Genomic DNA, 11,836 nt, shown 5'->3' on the forward strand with positions numbered 1-11,836 from the left:
AGATTGAGTTGACTCTCTTCCCCAGAAGAAAAAGCCCCCTCATCTTCTCTCCTTCACATTCATATGTTTTCTTTTCCACTTTTTTTGTTTTTGTTTTTGTTGGGGTTTTCACTTTTTTCATAAATTCTTTTGCCATCCAACCATAAATGCATTTCTCTCATATATTTTGCTTTTCCTTTACTGTTCTCTTTTCTCTTCTCTCTCTCAACACCACCCACCCCAAATCAAGAACCTCACCTCTCTCTCTTTCTCTCTCTCCATCTTTAGCATAGATTTCCTCCATTGCAAACCAAGCTTCCACCTTTACAGCTTTCTGAGGTCCCTAGTGCTTACACATTCACATTACCCACCAACCCATTTTTACCCACCATTAAAATAAACTTTTTTTTCTCTCTCTCTGCATTTGGCCTTACAAAGATTAGATTTTTGTCTGGCCGCAGTTTATTCCCTGTGGTCCACTTCAGCCAAACACCCTTTAGTTTTTTCTCTTGGCTTTTGTGGGGTTCTTTAGTTTTCCTTTCTGCATTGGCATATCTATGCGTTTTGAGTCTCTGTTGGTTCAAAAAGAGGCATTTCCTTTGCTTCTCAAAGAAGAAGATCAAGGGGGTTAATTAACTCTGGTTTCTATAGATCACTTTGTGTAAAGGTAACAACTTTATTGGATTTACATCTGGTTTCATTCTCTTACTTCAGTTTTAAGTCATTCTTTCCTTTAATTTATGCCCATTTTGAAAAGATTTAAACTTGTTTTAAATTAGTGATTTTTACCTGAATTCTTGATTTGTTTCAATCAGGAAGGGAAAGTGTTTCATTGTAATTTGTCACTGTTCTTAATCTAATTACTAGTATATGCTTTTGTGGATAGTTGTATCTTGATGTCAGCTGCCACCAGTTTAGTTGCCCTGTCAATGTCTTATCTTTAACTAATTGTACTTGGAAGTGTAATTAATTTAGACACTACCAACTACTTTGTTTCAGTAAAGTGTTAAAAGAAGTAAAACAAAGCCACAAATTGTAGAAATGCTACAGCTGTTGATATGTGTGAGTGATGTTACTCCTCTTCACAGTGACCTAAATTGTTAGTGGGATACAGGAGGCAATGGAGTAAATCTGACTCTGCAATTTGAAGGACAAAGCAGAATTTGTGGAAATGTCTTCTGGGGACTTAAACAGTGAATTGTCTAAAAAGACATCATTTTTAGGTCTCAAATTATGGGTTGTGATGGGCTTATGTGTTGGTGTATTTATCGTTGGGATACTCTGTATGTTGTCAATATGGATAACGTGTAGGAGAAAATCTAGGAGAACACTGGACGGGTATTCACATTGCCAAATACCCAATGTTTCCAAGGATATCAAGGTTGATAGAGTTGGCGCTGCAAATGTTCACGATCATCCTCAAAGCTTATTTCTGACTATTAATGATAAATCAAATGAAACGACATCGGAAAAGATGTTAGTCCATTTGGGTAGGAGCAAATCAAGTGATGCTGATAATATCAGCCAATGCAGTTCAATATATCATAACGAAAGGGCTTTTAGTTCGCAGTCTGGGGAAGAGGGAAGTTCAGGGACAGTGAGGAAACAACCATCCTATGGAATTGCAATGCCTTCTCCTTTGATTGGCTTGCCAGAGATCTCACAGCTCGGGTGGGGCCACTGGTTCACGCTTAGAGATCTTGAACTTGCAACAAGTCGTTTCTCTGCAGAGAATGTGCTTGGTGAAGGTGGATATGGTGTAGTTTATAAGGGCAGATTGATCAATGGGACAGAAGTAGCTGTGAAGAAGCTCCTAAATAATCTGTGAGTATGGCTTTTAAGTAATTCTAAGGTTCTGTACATTCATCTCCATGAGTGTATTATTTACGGTCTAACGATATATGAATTGCTCCACAGCGGCCAAGCGGAGAAAGAATTTCGCGTTGAAGTAGAAGCAATTGGTCATGTTAGACACAAGAATCTAGTGCGTCTTCTTGGCTATTGCATTGAAGGTGTTCACAGGTATTTCCAGATTAAATTGTGGAATTTCTCTAAGTATGTTAAAGTTTTGTATGCTATGACTCTTTATTTTGAATAGTCTACCACCATGATTTCAGCTTAATTATGCTTTCCTTATCATTTACTTTGTTTTGGCTACGAAGGATGCTGGTTTACGAGTACGTCAATAATGGAAACTTGGAGCAGTGGCTGCATGGCGCTATGAGACAATATGGTACTCTTACATGGGAAGCCCGTATGAAGGTCCTCCTTGGTACTGCAAAAGCGTAAGTTTCATTAAATCTGCTACACAGTTTAATCTTTTCTCCAATTATTTCACATGACATTCCATTTTCCTTAATAAACCTTTTACTGCTGCAAACACTCTTCTAACTCATTTTACTCCAAGCCAATGCGGCATTGCCTCAATCTTTTTTGTATTTTTTAATTCCTAAAAGGTAGTAGTTGCTTATTAGTAATAGCTATAAGCCTTCTTTTCTGGCTCTTTCTTAATAACTTTTACTTATTTCTATTATCAGTGAAAAAGGAGATAAACGGCAAATTATACTGCACACCTTAACGTGGAATTTGTTTTATTTGCAGGCTTGCTTACTTGCATGAGGCCATAGAACCTAAAGTAGTCCACCGAGACATAAAGTCTAGTAATATCTTGATTGATGACGAGTTCAACGCCAAGGTCTCTGATTTTGGATTGGCAAAACTCTTGGACTCAGGAGAGAGCCACATAACCACCAGAGTCATGGGTACATTTGGGTATGAACTTCTCTAGTTGAAGATATTTTACTCCTACTCCATCCACCTTTGCATTTGTTGAGTTGTTTCCACAATTAGATACTCAGTTTTGTTTCTCACTTGAATTTCAGCTATGTGGCTCCAGAATATGCTAATACTGGAATGTTAAATGAGAAGAGCGATATTTACAGTTTTGGTGTTCTAGTGCTAGAAGCAGTCACTGGTAGAGATCCTGTGGACTACAGCCGTCCTGCTAGTGAGGTACTGAAAGAGAGTGATGCAATGCATTAAATTTCTTTTACTAACTTCACTAATAGAGACTCAGGGTTAAGTACTCCTTTTTTCTCCTGGTTGCTGTTGCTTCTTGTATTTACTAACAGGTATTTGGTGGTTCACCTTTGGCAGGTTAATCTTGTTGAATGGCTCAAAATGATGGTCGGAAATAGGAGGGCCGAGGAAGTTGTGGATCCTAACCTTGAAGTTAGGCCTGGTACTCGTGCTTTAAAACGGGCGCTTCTGGTCGCACTGAGATGTGTTGATCCGGACTCAGAGAAGCGACCCAGAATGAGCCAAGTAGTTCGAATGCTTGAAACTGAAGAACTTCCTTATCGCGAGGTATACTCCATATCTGACTTTCATATCTCCACTCCATATGATCTTTCTTTTTGTCTTCATTTTGGCTATAACGAAAGCTTCCTTTCAAGGAACCTGAGATATCAACCAAACCTTTTGGTGTCGTTTGGTACGCGGACTAAATTATCCCGGGATTATAGTCCCCCCCCTCGATTAATTCATCCCACCTGGGAGGCGGGATAAAATAATCCCGTTTCATGGGATAAGGTGGGATATCCAGGATTGCGTTTGGGATTAAATTCATACTGTGTGGTTGGAGGTATAAATTTATCCTGTACCGCCAACCAAATACAGTATAAATTTAATCCCCCACCTTAAGCCGCGTACCAAACGACCCCTTAGAATGTTTTCAAGTTAGAAATAGTATTCTAAATATTTGTTAGTAAGACAATGCTTTAAGCCTGCTCTAGCTTTGCACATCCATAAAGAGCAGTGTAAAGTTTCTTAGCCAAATGAAAAGGAATATTGGGTAATGTAGAAGTTTTGCTTTTTTTGTGGTGAATAGTACCACTGTTGTATTTTGTCCATGCGAACTGCTGACATAACCTCAAATAAGGTTGCAGTTATATCTTTTCACTCTGCGCTATGTCCAAATTTTATCTTTTCGTTTGAATCACTAGGCATATGAACATTTTTCGTATAAAAAACAACTATACCTCAACTTTAAGCAAGTTGAGGTCGACTATATGAATCCTCACCGTCTGTCGCTCTTTTAAGCTCGTTTTTATTGGGGTCGGCTATATGAATACTTTCAAATCCATGGTTGATATTTATGTATATGGTTTTTCAATGGGGTACTATTCTTGATCTTGAAATATATTAAAAAGCATAGTCTGATGTTTGTAACAGGACCGAAGAAACAGAAGAAGTAGAACAGCGAGCATGGAAATAGAATCAGTGAAGGAGAGTTGTTGCAGCTCAGCTGAGGTGGGGAGAGCAGATAGCAGTACATCTGATACAATTCTTGGATAGGAACACTGACACAAAGGCACATGACTCTTAAGTGGAATGTATAATTGCATCTTAACCCCACACACCAACCCCACATTGAGATTTAAAAGCTTTTTCAGTAACCCAATGAAGGATTTTCGAAGTTGGTTTCTGGAAAAGATTCCTCTGAATGACAGACGGATTGAATTTATGATAGGTCGGCCCACTTGGTATTTCAACCATTGGCTCTTCTTTCAGTGCTTCTCTTGGCAGTTTGTTGCATCAAAATTTGAGGAGTTGTTGCTGTGTCATAATACTAGTAGAGAGAGATAGAGAGAATAGAGAGAGAGAGATTGTTGATGTACAGATATATATTTTGAGGATTATGTGTTGTCCTTTCTAAATACATTTTGATCATCATTCTTGTCTCTTTTGTGGGTTTTCACTTTAGTATGTATCTACATTGGCATGCCTCTTACAATTTACTACTACAAGTTCTTTCCACACAAACTTCCCTAATGTGGTGTTCTTCATGTAGAGTATTTTCACGAAAATTGATTTGTTGATTAGTACTCCCTCCGATCACTTTTACTTTGCACATTTTAACTTTTCACGCTCTTTAATAAATAATAAATAAAGTGTATAATTTACCATAATACCTATATTAATTGATGCATATTTTATTGGATTTGAGAAAATGATTTGAAATGAGTAATAAATACTGTGGGTATAATAGGAATTTTTTTTGTCTTATCTTGATATGTGTGATAAGTAAAAATGAAAATCTATTTTTAGTACTAATGCCAAGTAAAAGTAAATGGAGGAAGTATTAGGTAAAAGAATTGGCGAAGAGCGTGTCTTAGTGGTTAGTAAAGTGTTCGGAGAACCATGAGGTCTCAAGATTAAATTCCGACAAGGGCAGAAAAGTGGCGGATCCGCATTATATATCATATGGGTGCTTTAGAACCCTTTGCTTTTGAAAGCAACACTACTACTTATACAAAAAAAATAAATAGTAATTTATACAAATATTCTAACTAAGCAACCAGTCCAAGTAGCAACTTTCAAAAAATAAGTATAGTTGAGCACCCATAATCTAAAAATCCTTAATACGCCATAGTAAAAGATATCTAGTAAAATAATCGACGTGCGTGCATGCTGGCTAGGATCAAAACACCACGTCAAAAAAAAAAGTTAACGTTATTATAGATAGATGATAAGATGAGAGGACAATGCTTTGGTGACTTGAGATAACTTTCGTACATGAATAGTTGAAGTTATTTTTTTAAATTTTGGTAGAAACATTTCTTGGAAAAAGCAAATATTAAATTAATTCAAGGTGGCCAAAAATGATTTCATCAAGAAGTTTTATTTTCTGACTTAGAGCCCATTTGGATTGGCTTAAAAAAAGTGACTTTTAAGTATAAGTGCTTAAAAACACTTTTTAAGTGTTAGAGCTTGTTTTATAAATCAACAGTTAAGTGTTTGGATAAAAGTGCTGAAACTTAAAAAAAATTATTGAAGTGTTTGGTAAATAAGTGCTGGTAAGCACTTGTTTCTGTAAAATGACTGAAATATCCTTAAAGTTGTTAATACTATAAAGAAAATGATTATGATAATATTTTATTCTAAATTAATACATATACAAAGAATTATAATTTAGTTCATTTTCAATTTAAACTGATTGCCTAAATATAAATTATTTATTTAAATAACATGCAATAATCTATTATTTCACCAAAATATATTTTTTCGTTTAATAGCTTCAAATTCTTTGTTAACATGTAGACTCATTGAAAATATTGATTTATAATATAGTTTCACCAATTCAAAAAATGAGGGATTCAACAACAATCTTTTAAAAAAAATGTTATGGAACCAAAAAAAAAAAAACTAAAACAAAACAAAGAGTTCCGCAGTGATGGAATTTGGAAGGCACAAATTGGAAATGGTAAAGGAAAGGAGAAAAAGAAAAGATTATGGAATTTAGAAGGCAAAGATTGAAAATGGCGGAGGAAAGGAGAAAAAGAAATGATTGGGTATTTTGAAAATTATACATAAGTACCAGGGATAGCAATGTAAAATATTTGGTCAAAGAGGGGTGTCTTTTAAGCTAGAAAAAAAAAGTTGAGATTACCCAACTTATCACTTTTGACTTAATTTGGACCTTTTGGCTTAAAAACATTTGACCTTTAAGCAGATTTTAAGTTTGCCAAACACCTCAATAAGCTAAAAAATGACTTAAAAGCTGGTGGTTTGACCAGCTTTTAAGCCCATCTATACAGGCTCTTAAAGAACACATCATTATATACGGCTTTTCCCATTGTACAAACTGAGGAAACTACTTGCTAAGACACTATGGGGTCGTTTGTAGGGTGTATAAGAATAGTGTGGAATAATGTGTATTAGTAATGCAAACATTAGTTATGCAAATATTATTTTTATCTATTGTTTGGTGTGGTGTATTAAAATTATAATGCATTGCATAATTTTTTTAAAAAATAGTTGCTTTCAAAAATGCCTTCCATATTTTCTAGTTTTAAGGGACTTTAAGAACAATTTTGTTTTTAACCATGCTAATGCATGCATTAAAGCTTTGGTATTACTAATACCATGGTTTTCTATGCATTACTTATGCATAGGATAATGCCAAGTATAATGTATAACTAATTAGTTATACACAAGTTGAAAAAAGGTACCAAACAAGATATTAGTAATGCATAGAGCTAATGCTTGCATTATTTTTTCTAATACCTCCCGCCAAACCACCTATATGTCCTTGTTATAGATTAAAGAAAAGGTCTTTTGTACAAGTGAAGCTGGAGTATGCTATTCTCATTGCGGTCCCCTCTTTTGGATAATCAATCAAGTCGCAGCTGGCAGAAATTTTCTTTAACTTATATCCACAAATATCTTTGATTCACAATGATTGAACGAGAGTCTTAGCGTAATTGATAAAATTGCTATCATGTAACCAGGAGGTCACGAGTTCGAGCCATGAAAACAGCCTCTTGCAAAAATGCAGGGTCAGACTGCGTACAACAGACCCTTGTGATCCCGCCCTTCCCCGGACCCCATACATGGCGAGAGCTTAGTGCATCGGGTTGCCCTTTTACAATGATTGAGAGAGAGAGAGTTGTCACATGTAGCTGATTGTATACTTTACCACGCTCTGCAGCATTTGTCCTTGTGATTGTGGGACACTCACTCCTACAGATTGCGCAAATGGCAAATCTTTGGCCTTACAATGAACTTCAACAGTGCCACAATTTAAAGTGAAAAGCTTACTATAGTACTACTATTCCTTACAAAAACGCGCAGTTACTTCATCTTTTGGCTTATTCATAACGTGTTAGGGGTATTTGTTATGTTAAATGGGTTTCAGTTATGTTCCGCTAGTGTTGAAGCCATATGCCGATCGATTTCCGAATGAATTATTGGGAATTTGTTGAGTCAAGTAATGGTGATCAATGTCTTGTCTAGCAATAATGTAAGACGTTGTATGCCAATTTGTTTCCATTACCCAAATAGGCATATGGTTTAATTAATAGCTAAGGCTTGAGCTGGGACCCTGGGAGATTGGTTTTATTCAACATCAATACGTTTATCACGGGCTCATGCACAAGCTATAGGATCTGGTCCCAAAATATGAAAAGCCACATTTATTGGTTCCGCGAGTTCATTTAGTTAGTCTATTAGCCTATTCAGATCCCGTTTGTATTTATTAAAATTATAATATCTGAATCTGACTAATTGAAAACTTGTACTATATATTTTTTAAATGCAAGATACATATTAATTTTTACTATTTTCAATCATGATTCATGTTAAGACTTCAAATCACAAAGTCCAACCTCACAAGTTTTTGTCAGCCATATACGGAATTAACATGGCAGAGTTATAAGTTTGACAACGTTGTTAACCCTCTTGATGCTGTCAAAGTTTGTGCCTTTAAAGTTTAAAGGTTCCTTAAGTTGAAAATCAATAGTCGTTTGTTTGAGATTTTGGAGTTTTTGAGTATGGAAACTTGTTTTTTGAGTTTTTTACGGAAGACTTGCGAATTGCGGTTCACACATCTAAAATCCAAAATGACATGGGACAAGGGCCTGGCTTGTTTCGTTGCTTCATTTGTTTTTACATGGCAAACTTCATGAAAACTTATAAAGAAAATAGAGTCTTTATCCTCATCATCATCGCTTGTTTGAATACCTCGGATCTCACTACTAGAAATTCGGTAATTAGCGACCCAAAAAAGCGATCAATGTTGGTCGGTTTAGCCAAATTACCGACCAAAACTCGTCCAAACAGGCTTGGTCGCTATTTTGGTGGTCGTTTTAGCATACCGACCAAGGTTGGTCGCAAAAATAAAAAGACCAACTGTGCAATTTAAAGCACAAACCGACCAACTTTGGTCGGTAATAATATTTAATAATTTAATTTTACCGAACAAAGTTGGTCGGTATATTTAAATTACGTTATGTTATTAATTGTTAAAATTTAAAAATTAGCGAGCAAAGTTGGTCGGTAAAGTAATATATATATATTTTTAAAAAAATTAAAATTTAACCATACCGACCAAAGTTGGTCGGTAAAGTTGAAATCTGGGCAATCCTTGTTCAATAACCGACCAACATTGGTCGGTAATTTTTATTTTTATTTTTTAAAATTAAGCAACTAAGGTTGGTCGCTAATCAACAATTTTTTTTTTAATTAGGAACCAACCAACTTTGGTCGGTTTTCTTGGTTTTAATTTTGGCAGAAAATGCCTGTTTTGGCAGCTACACCACTTGCCGGCATACCAAAATCTCTAAACAACAACAACACAACAACAACAACACAACAACAACAACAACAACATCAACAACAACACAATTCAATAAATACATTAAAACTAACAAATTAAAGTTCAATGGAACTAAAAAATCCAAAACCAAGTTCAAACTTATTACAATTAGTTCAAAACCGGTTCTACTTGTCTAGTTCAAAGTATATAAAAGTGAAGGAGTGTTTTGTACAACATCATCATCATCGTCTGATGAACTTTCATCTAAAAGACGGTGTCGAGAAGGGTCTTGTGGAGGACGGGAAGAACGACCACGGGGAGGTCGAGAGAAATGATCACGGGGAGGACGGAAGGAACGCTCACGTTCAAGTCGAGTCTCTGGTGATGACTCACGAGACCGGAGCAACGAAAAAGCTCCAGTAGATAGGAGAGTTCTGATCTGAGCTTGCATGCCAAGGAACTGAGCATCTCTAATCCTTTCTCTTTCCTTGGCCACTTCTAGCTCGGATGTGAGCTTTGTCATAGTCTCCCACATAGCGGAGAGGCTCTCCCCATCAAGTTGCTCGCCTTGCGAGGAAGTCCCTATTCCTTGCATTCCACACTTATAGCGATGAAATTTCTTAGTAGGAAGCCCGTATACCTTCCCTATTTTGGACCGCCAGCAGACTCCATCTATATTCTTTTAGCATCCTCGTCCGAAGGTTGGATTGGCTCGCCCGATTCACCAGCTGGATGAGTGCGGATGAATTCCTCCACGTTAGTTTGGTAGCGACCCTATACGGAAATTTAAATTGAATTAGTATTTCAAAATTTATATAAAAGTAAATTAAAATACTTAAAGAAAAGTGAAAGCTTACATATACAGTCGAGGCCCAGTCCTCGACCCATCTTTATTGATCCGTCTCTTTCTTCTTCTTTACAATATGCGTCTCCTTGAATAACTCATCATGGTTTATTGGACGCCCCAACTTCTTTTCCTGAAAACAAATTAATTTAGTTAATAAACATAATAGATATAGTAAAATTAAAATAATTTAAGCAATTATATACCAATCTTCTTTTTATTGTCCCTAGGATGATCGCACCTCCAGTGTGCAAGGAGCCCCCCTTCTCAGATGCGTGAGCTTTCTTTCCTTTTTCGCTCTTCTCTAAGAACTTTTACGGTGAGTGATTGCCTTTGCAAATCATCCTATAAATTTTGAAGTAACCAATCAGGCTTCTTGTTCTTCTTTCTAGCTTCGGAGAAAGTATGTGACAATTGCTTGTGAGCTTTGTGATGGAAATTTGCAGCCACTTCCGCGCTATAGCGGTGTTCCCATACACACTTGCTCTGTATTTCAAAAGTTAAATATTATATGAAAATATCATAAATATAAATTATTAAACTGTTTAAAAGAACATTTATGCCTTAAATTGATTGAAAATTTGCTCCTTCAACGAGAATGAAAAATCAGTCCAAGTCGCACAAGGTCCATCATAAAGCTTTCTGATGGCTTTGGTGATTATCCTCGTAGTCTTATTACTCGGGATGAACCTGCAATTTAACAATAAAACACATTAATATCTTAGTAAAAACTTTACAAAACAATAAATGCAAAAATAATAAATAACTCTTACCCATCACCCTCAAGGACTATGATGATCCTGCCATATCGATCATAATGCACCTCCTCGTCATCATCCGCATCATCGTCCGAAGCATGTATATCAGAGGCATGTGTGGGCGGTGTAGGGGGGTCAGAGCTACTACCTCGCATGCGAAGGCCTGAAATAGATGGAGTCGATGATGAAGATGGTTGCGATCCCTATGACTGAGACATAGCTGGATGGACCCCAAGTGGCTGTGATACTGATGGCTGTGACCTGAGTGGCTTTGATCCATGTGGCTGTGACAGATGGCTGCGACCCACGTGGTTGTGAGGCAGCTGGACTGTATGTCGGACGTATAGTCCTATGGCCCTGTGATGAAAGACCTGGTGTTTGTACGAAGGTATAGGGCTCGTGATGCTATGGAAGCTCAGTATAGCCGTCGGGTGGAGGATAAGACATAGGTATAGGTATAGGCATCTCTGAAGAGGGTGGAGCAGATGGAGTATTATTTTCTACCCTCCTCTTTCCCTTCCTAGCCTTTTCTCGACCCCGAGAACCAGTAGGGTTATTGTTACCTTGATCCTTGCCTGCCATTTGCATAATATAATACATATTTAGATTGAAACATATAAGAAACTAGCTATAAAATGAGAGTTATTTAAAAAACCAACTTTTTAAATCTCTCGACGTATTGTTCCTTGTCCGATAATTCTTCGTCCTCACTTGTTTGAGCTTTATCAGTTGATTCTTCGTCCTCATTTTCTATAATTCTTACTTCATTTATATCAACTTCTTCCAATATGTGTTCAGGATATTCCAAATCATTTTCTAGCTGATCGTCCACTATTTAGTAAACACTGGAGATATCGTTTTGATATGCAATATCTAACACATTCTTGACTTTCACCCTACCTACAGGCTTAGTTTTTATTACAACCCACCAATCGGACTTATTCCGCTGCAATGGATAAGGAGCATAATACACTTGCCTAACATTATGTGCAATTATGAAACGATCATAGCAATCATACTCCCTCGTATGACTAACCTCAATTATGTTGTATTAGTTGTATACTCTTGTACCTCTTGTTGGATTTGGGTCAAACCACTTGCATCTAAAGAGTATCAATTTCTTATATGGCCAACATGTATATTCTAGTTCTATTATTT

At 36.5% G+C, this 11,836-nt stretch overlaps 1 protein-coding gene across 3 annotated transcripts; it reads left to right on the forward strand.

The window, feature by feature from the left end:
* Positions 1 to 4,723, forward strand: LOC107761116 (putative receptor-like protein kinase At2g42960). 3 transcript variants are annotated; one of them, XM_016579285.2, is made up of 8 exons: positions 1 to 646; positions 1,094 to 1,803; positions 1,897 to 2,001; positions 2,142 to 2,264; positions 2,581 to 2,751; positions 2,862 to 2,991; positions 3,136 to 3,345; positions 4,213 to 4,723. In XM_016579285.2, exons 2-8 carry the CDS (start codon positions 1,151 to 1,153, stop codon positions 4,333 to 4,335), a joined length of 1,515 nt encoding a protein of 504 aa, XP_016434771.1. In that variant the 5' UTR covers positions 1 to 646; positions 1,094 to 1,150; the 3' UTR covers positions 4,336 to 4,723. The 3 variants fall into 3 exon arrangements, with proteins under 3 accessions (XP_016434771.1, XP_016434774.1, XP_075079362.1); XM_016579288.2 differs by having other exon boundaries at positions 180 to 646; positions 1,068 to 1,803; XM_075223261.1 differs by having other exon boundaries at positions 207 to 646; positions 979 to 1,803.
* Positions 4,724 to 11,836: the final 7,113 nt, after the last annotated feature.

The sequence above is a fragment of the Nicotiana tabacum genome, chromosome 10, assembly GCF_000715075.1.
Source record: "Nicotiana tabacum cultivar K326 chromosome 10, ASM71507v2, whole genome shotgun sequence".
Lineage (NCBI taxonomy): Eukaryota > Viridiplantae > Streptophyta > Magnoliopsida > Solanales > Solanaceae > Nicotiana > Nicotiana tabacum.

Excerpts from the sequence above, each read along its gene's own strand:
- LOC107761116 (XM_016579285.2), top strand. The coding sequence starts at position 1,151 with ATGTCTTCTGGGGACTTAAACAGTGAATTGTCTAAAAAGACATCATTT. Across the intron at positions 2,002-2,141 it reads TGCATTGAAGGTGTTCACAG|GATGCTGGTTTACGAGTACG; the intron begins GTATTTCCAGAT and ends TTGGCTACGAAG. Across the intron at positions 2,265-2,580 it reads CTCCTTGGTACTGCAAAAGC|GCTTGCTTACTTGCATGAGG; the intron begins GTAAGTTTCATT and ends TTTTATTTGCAG.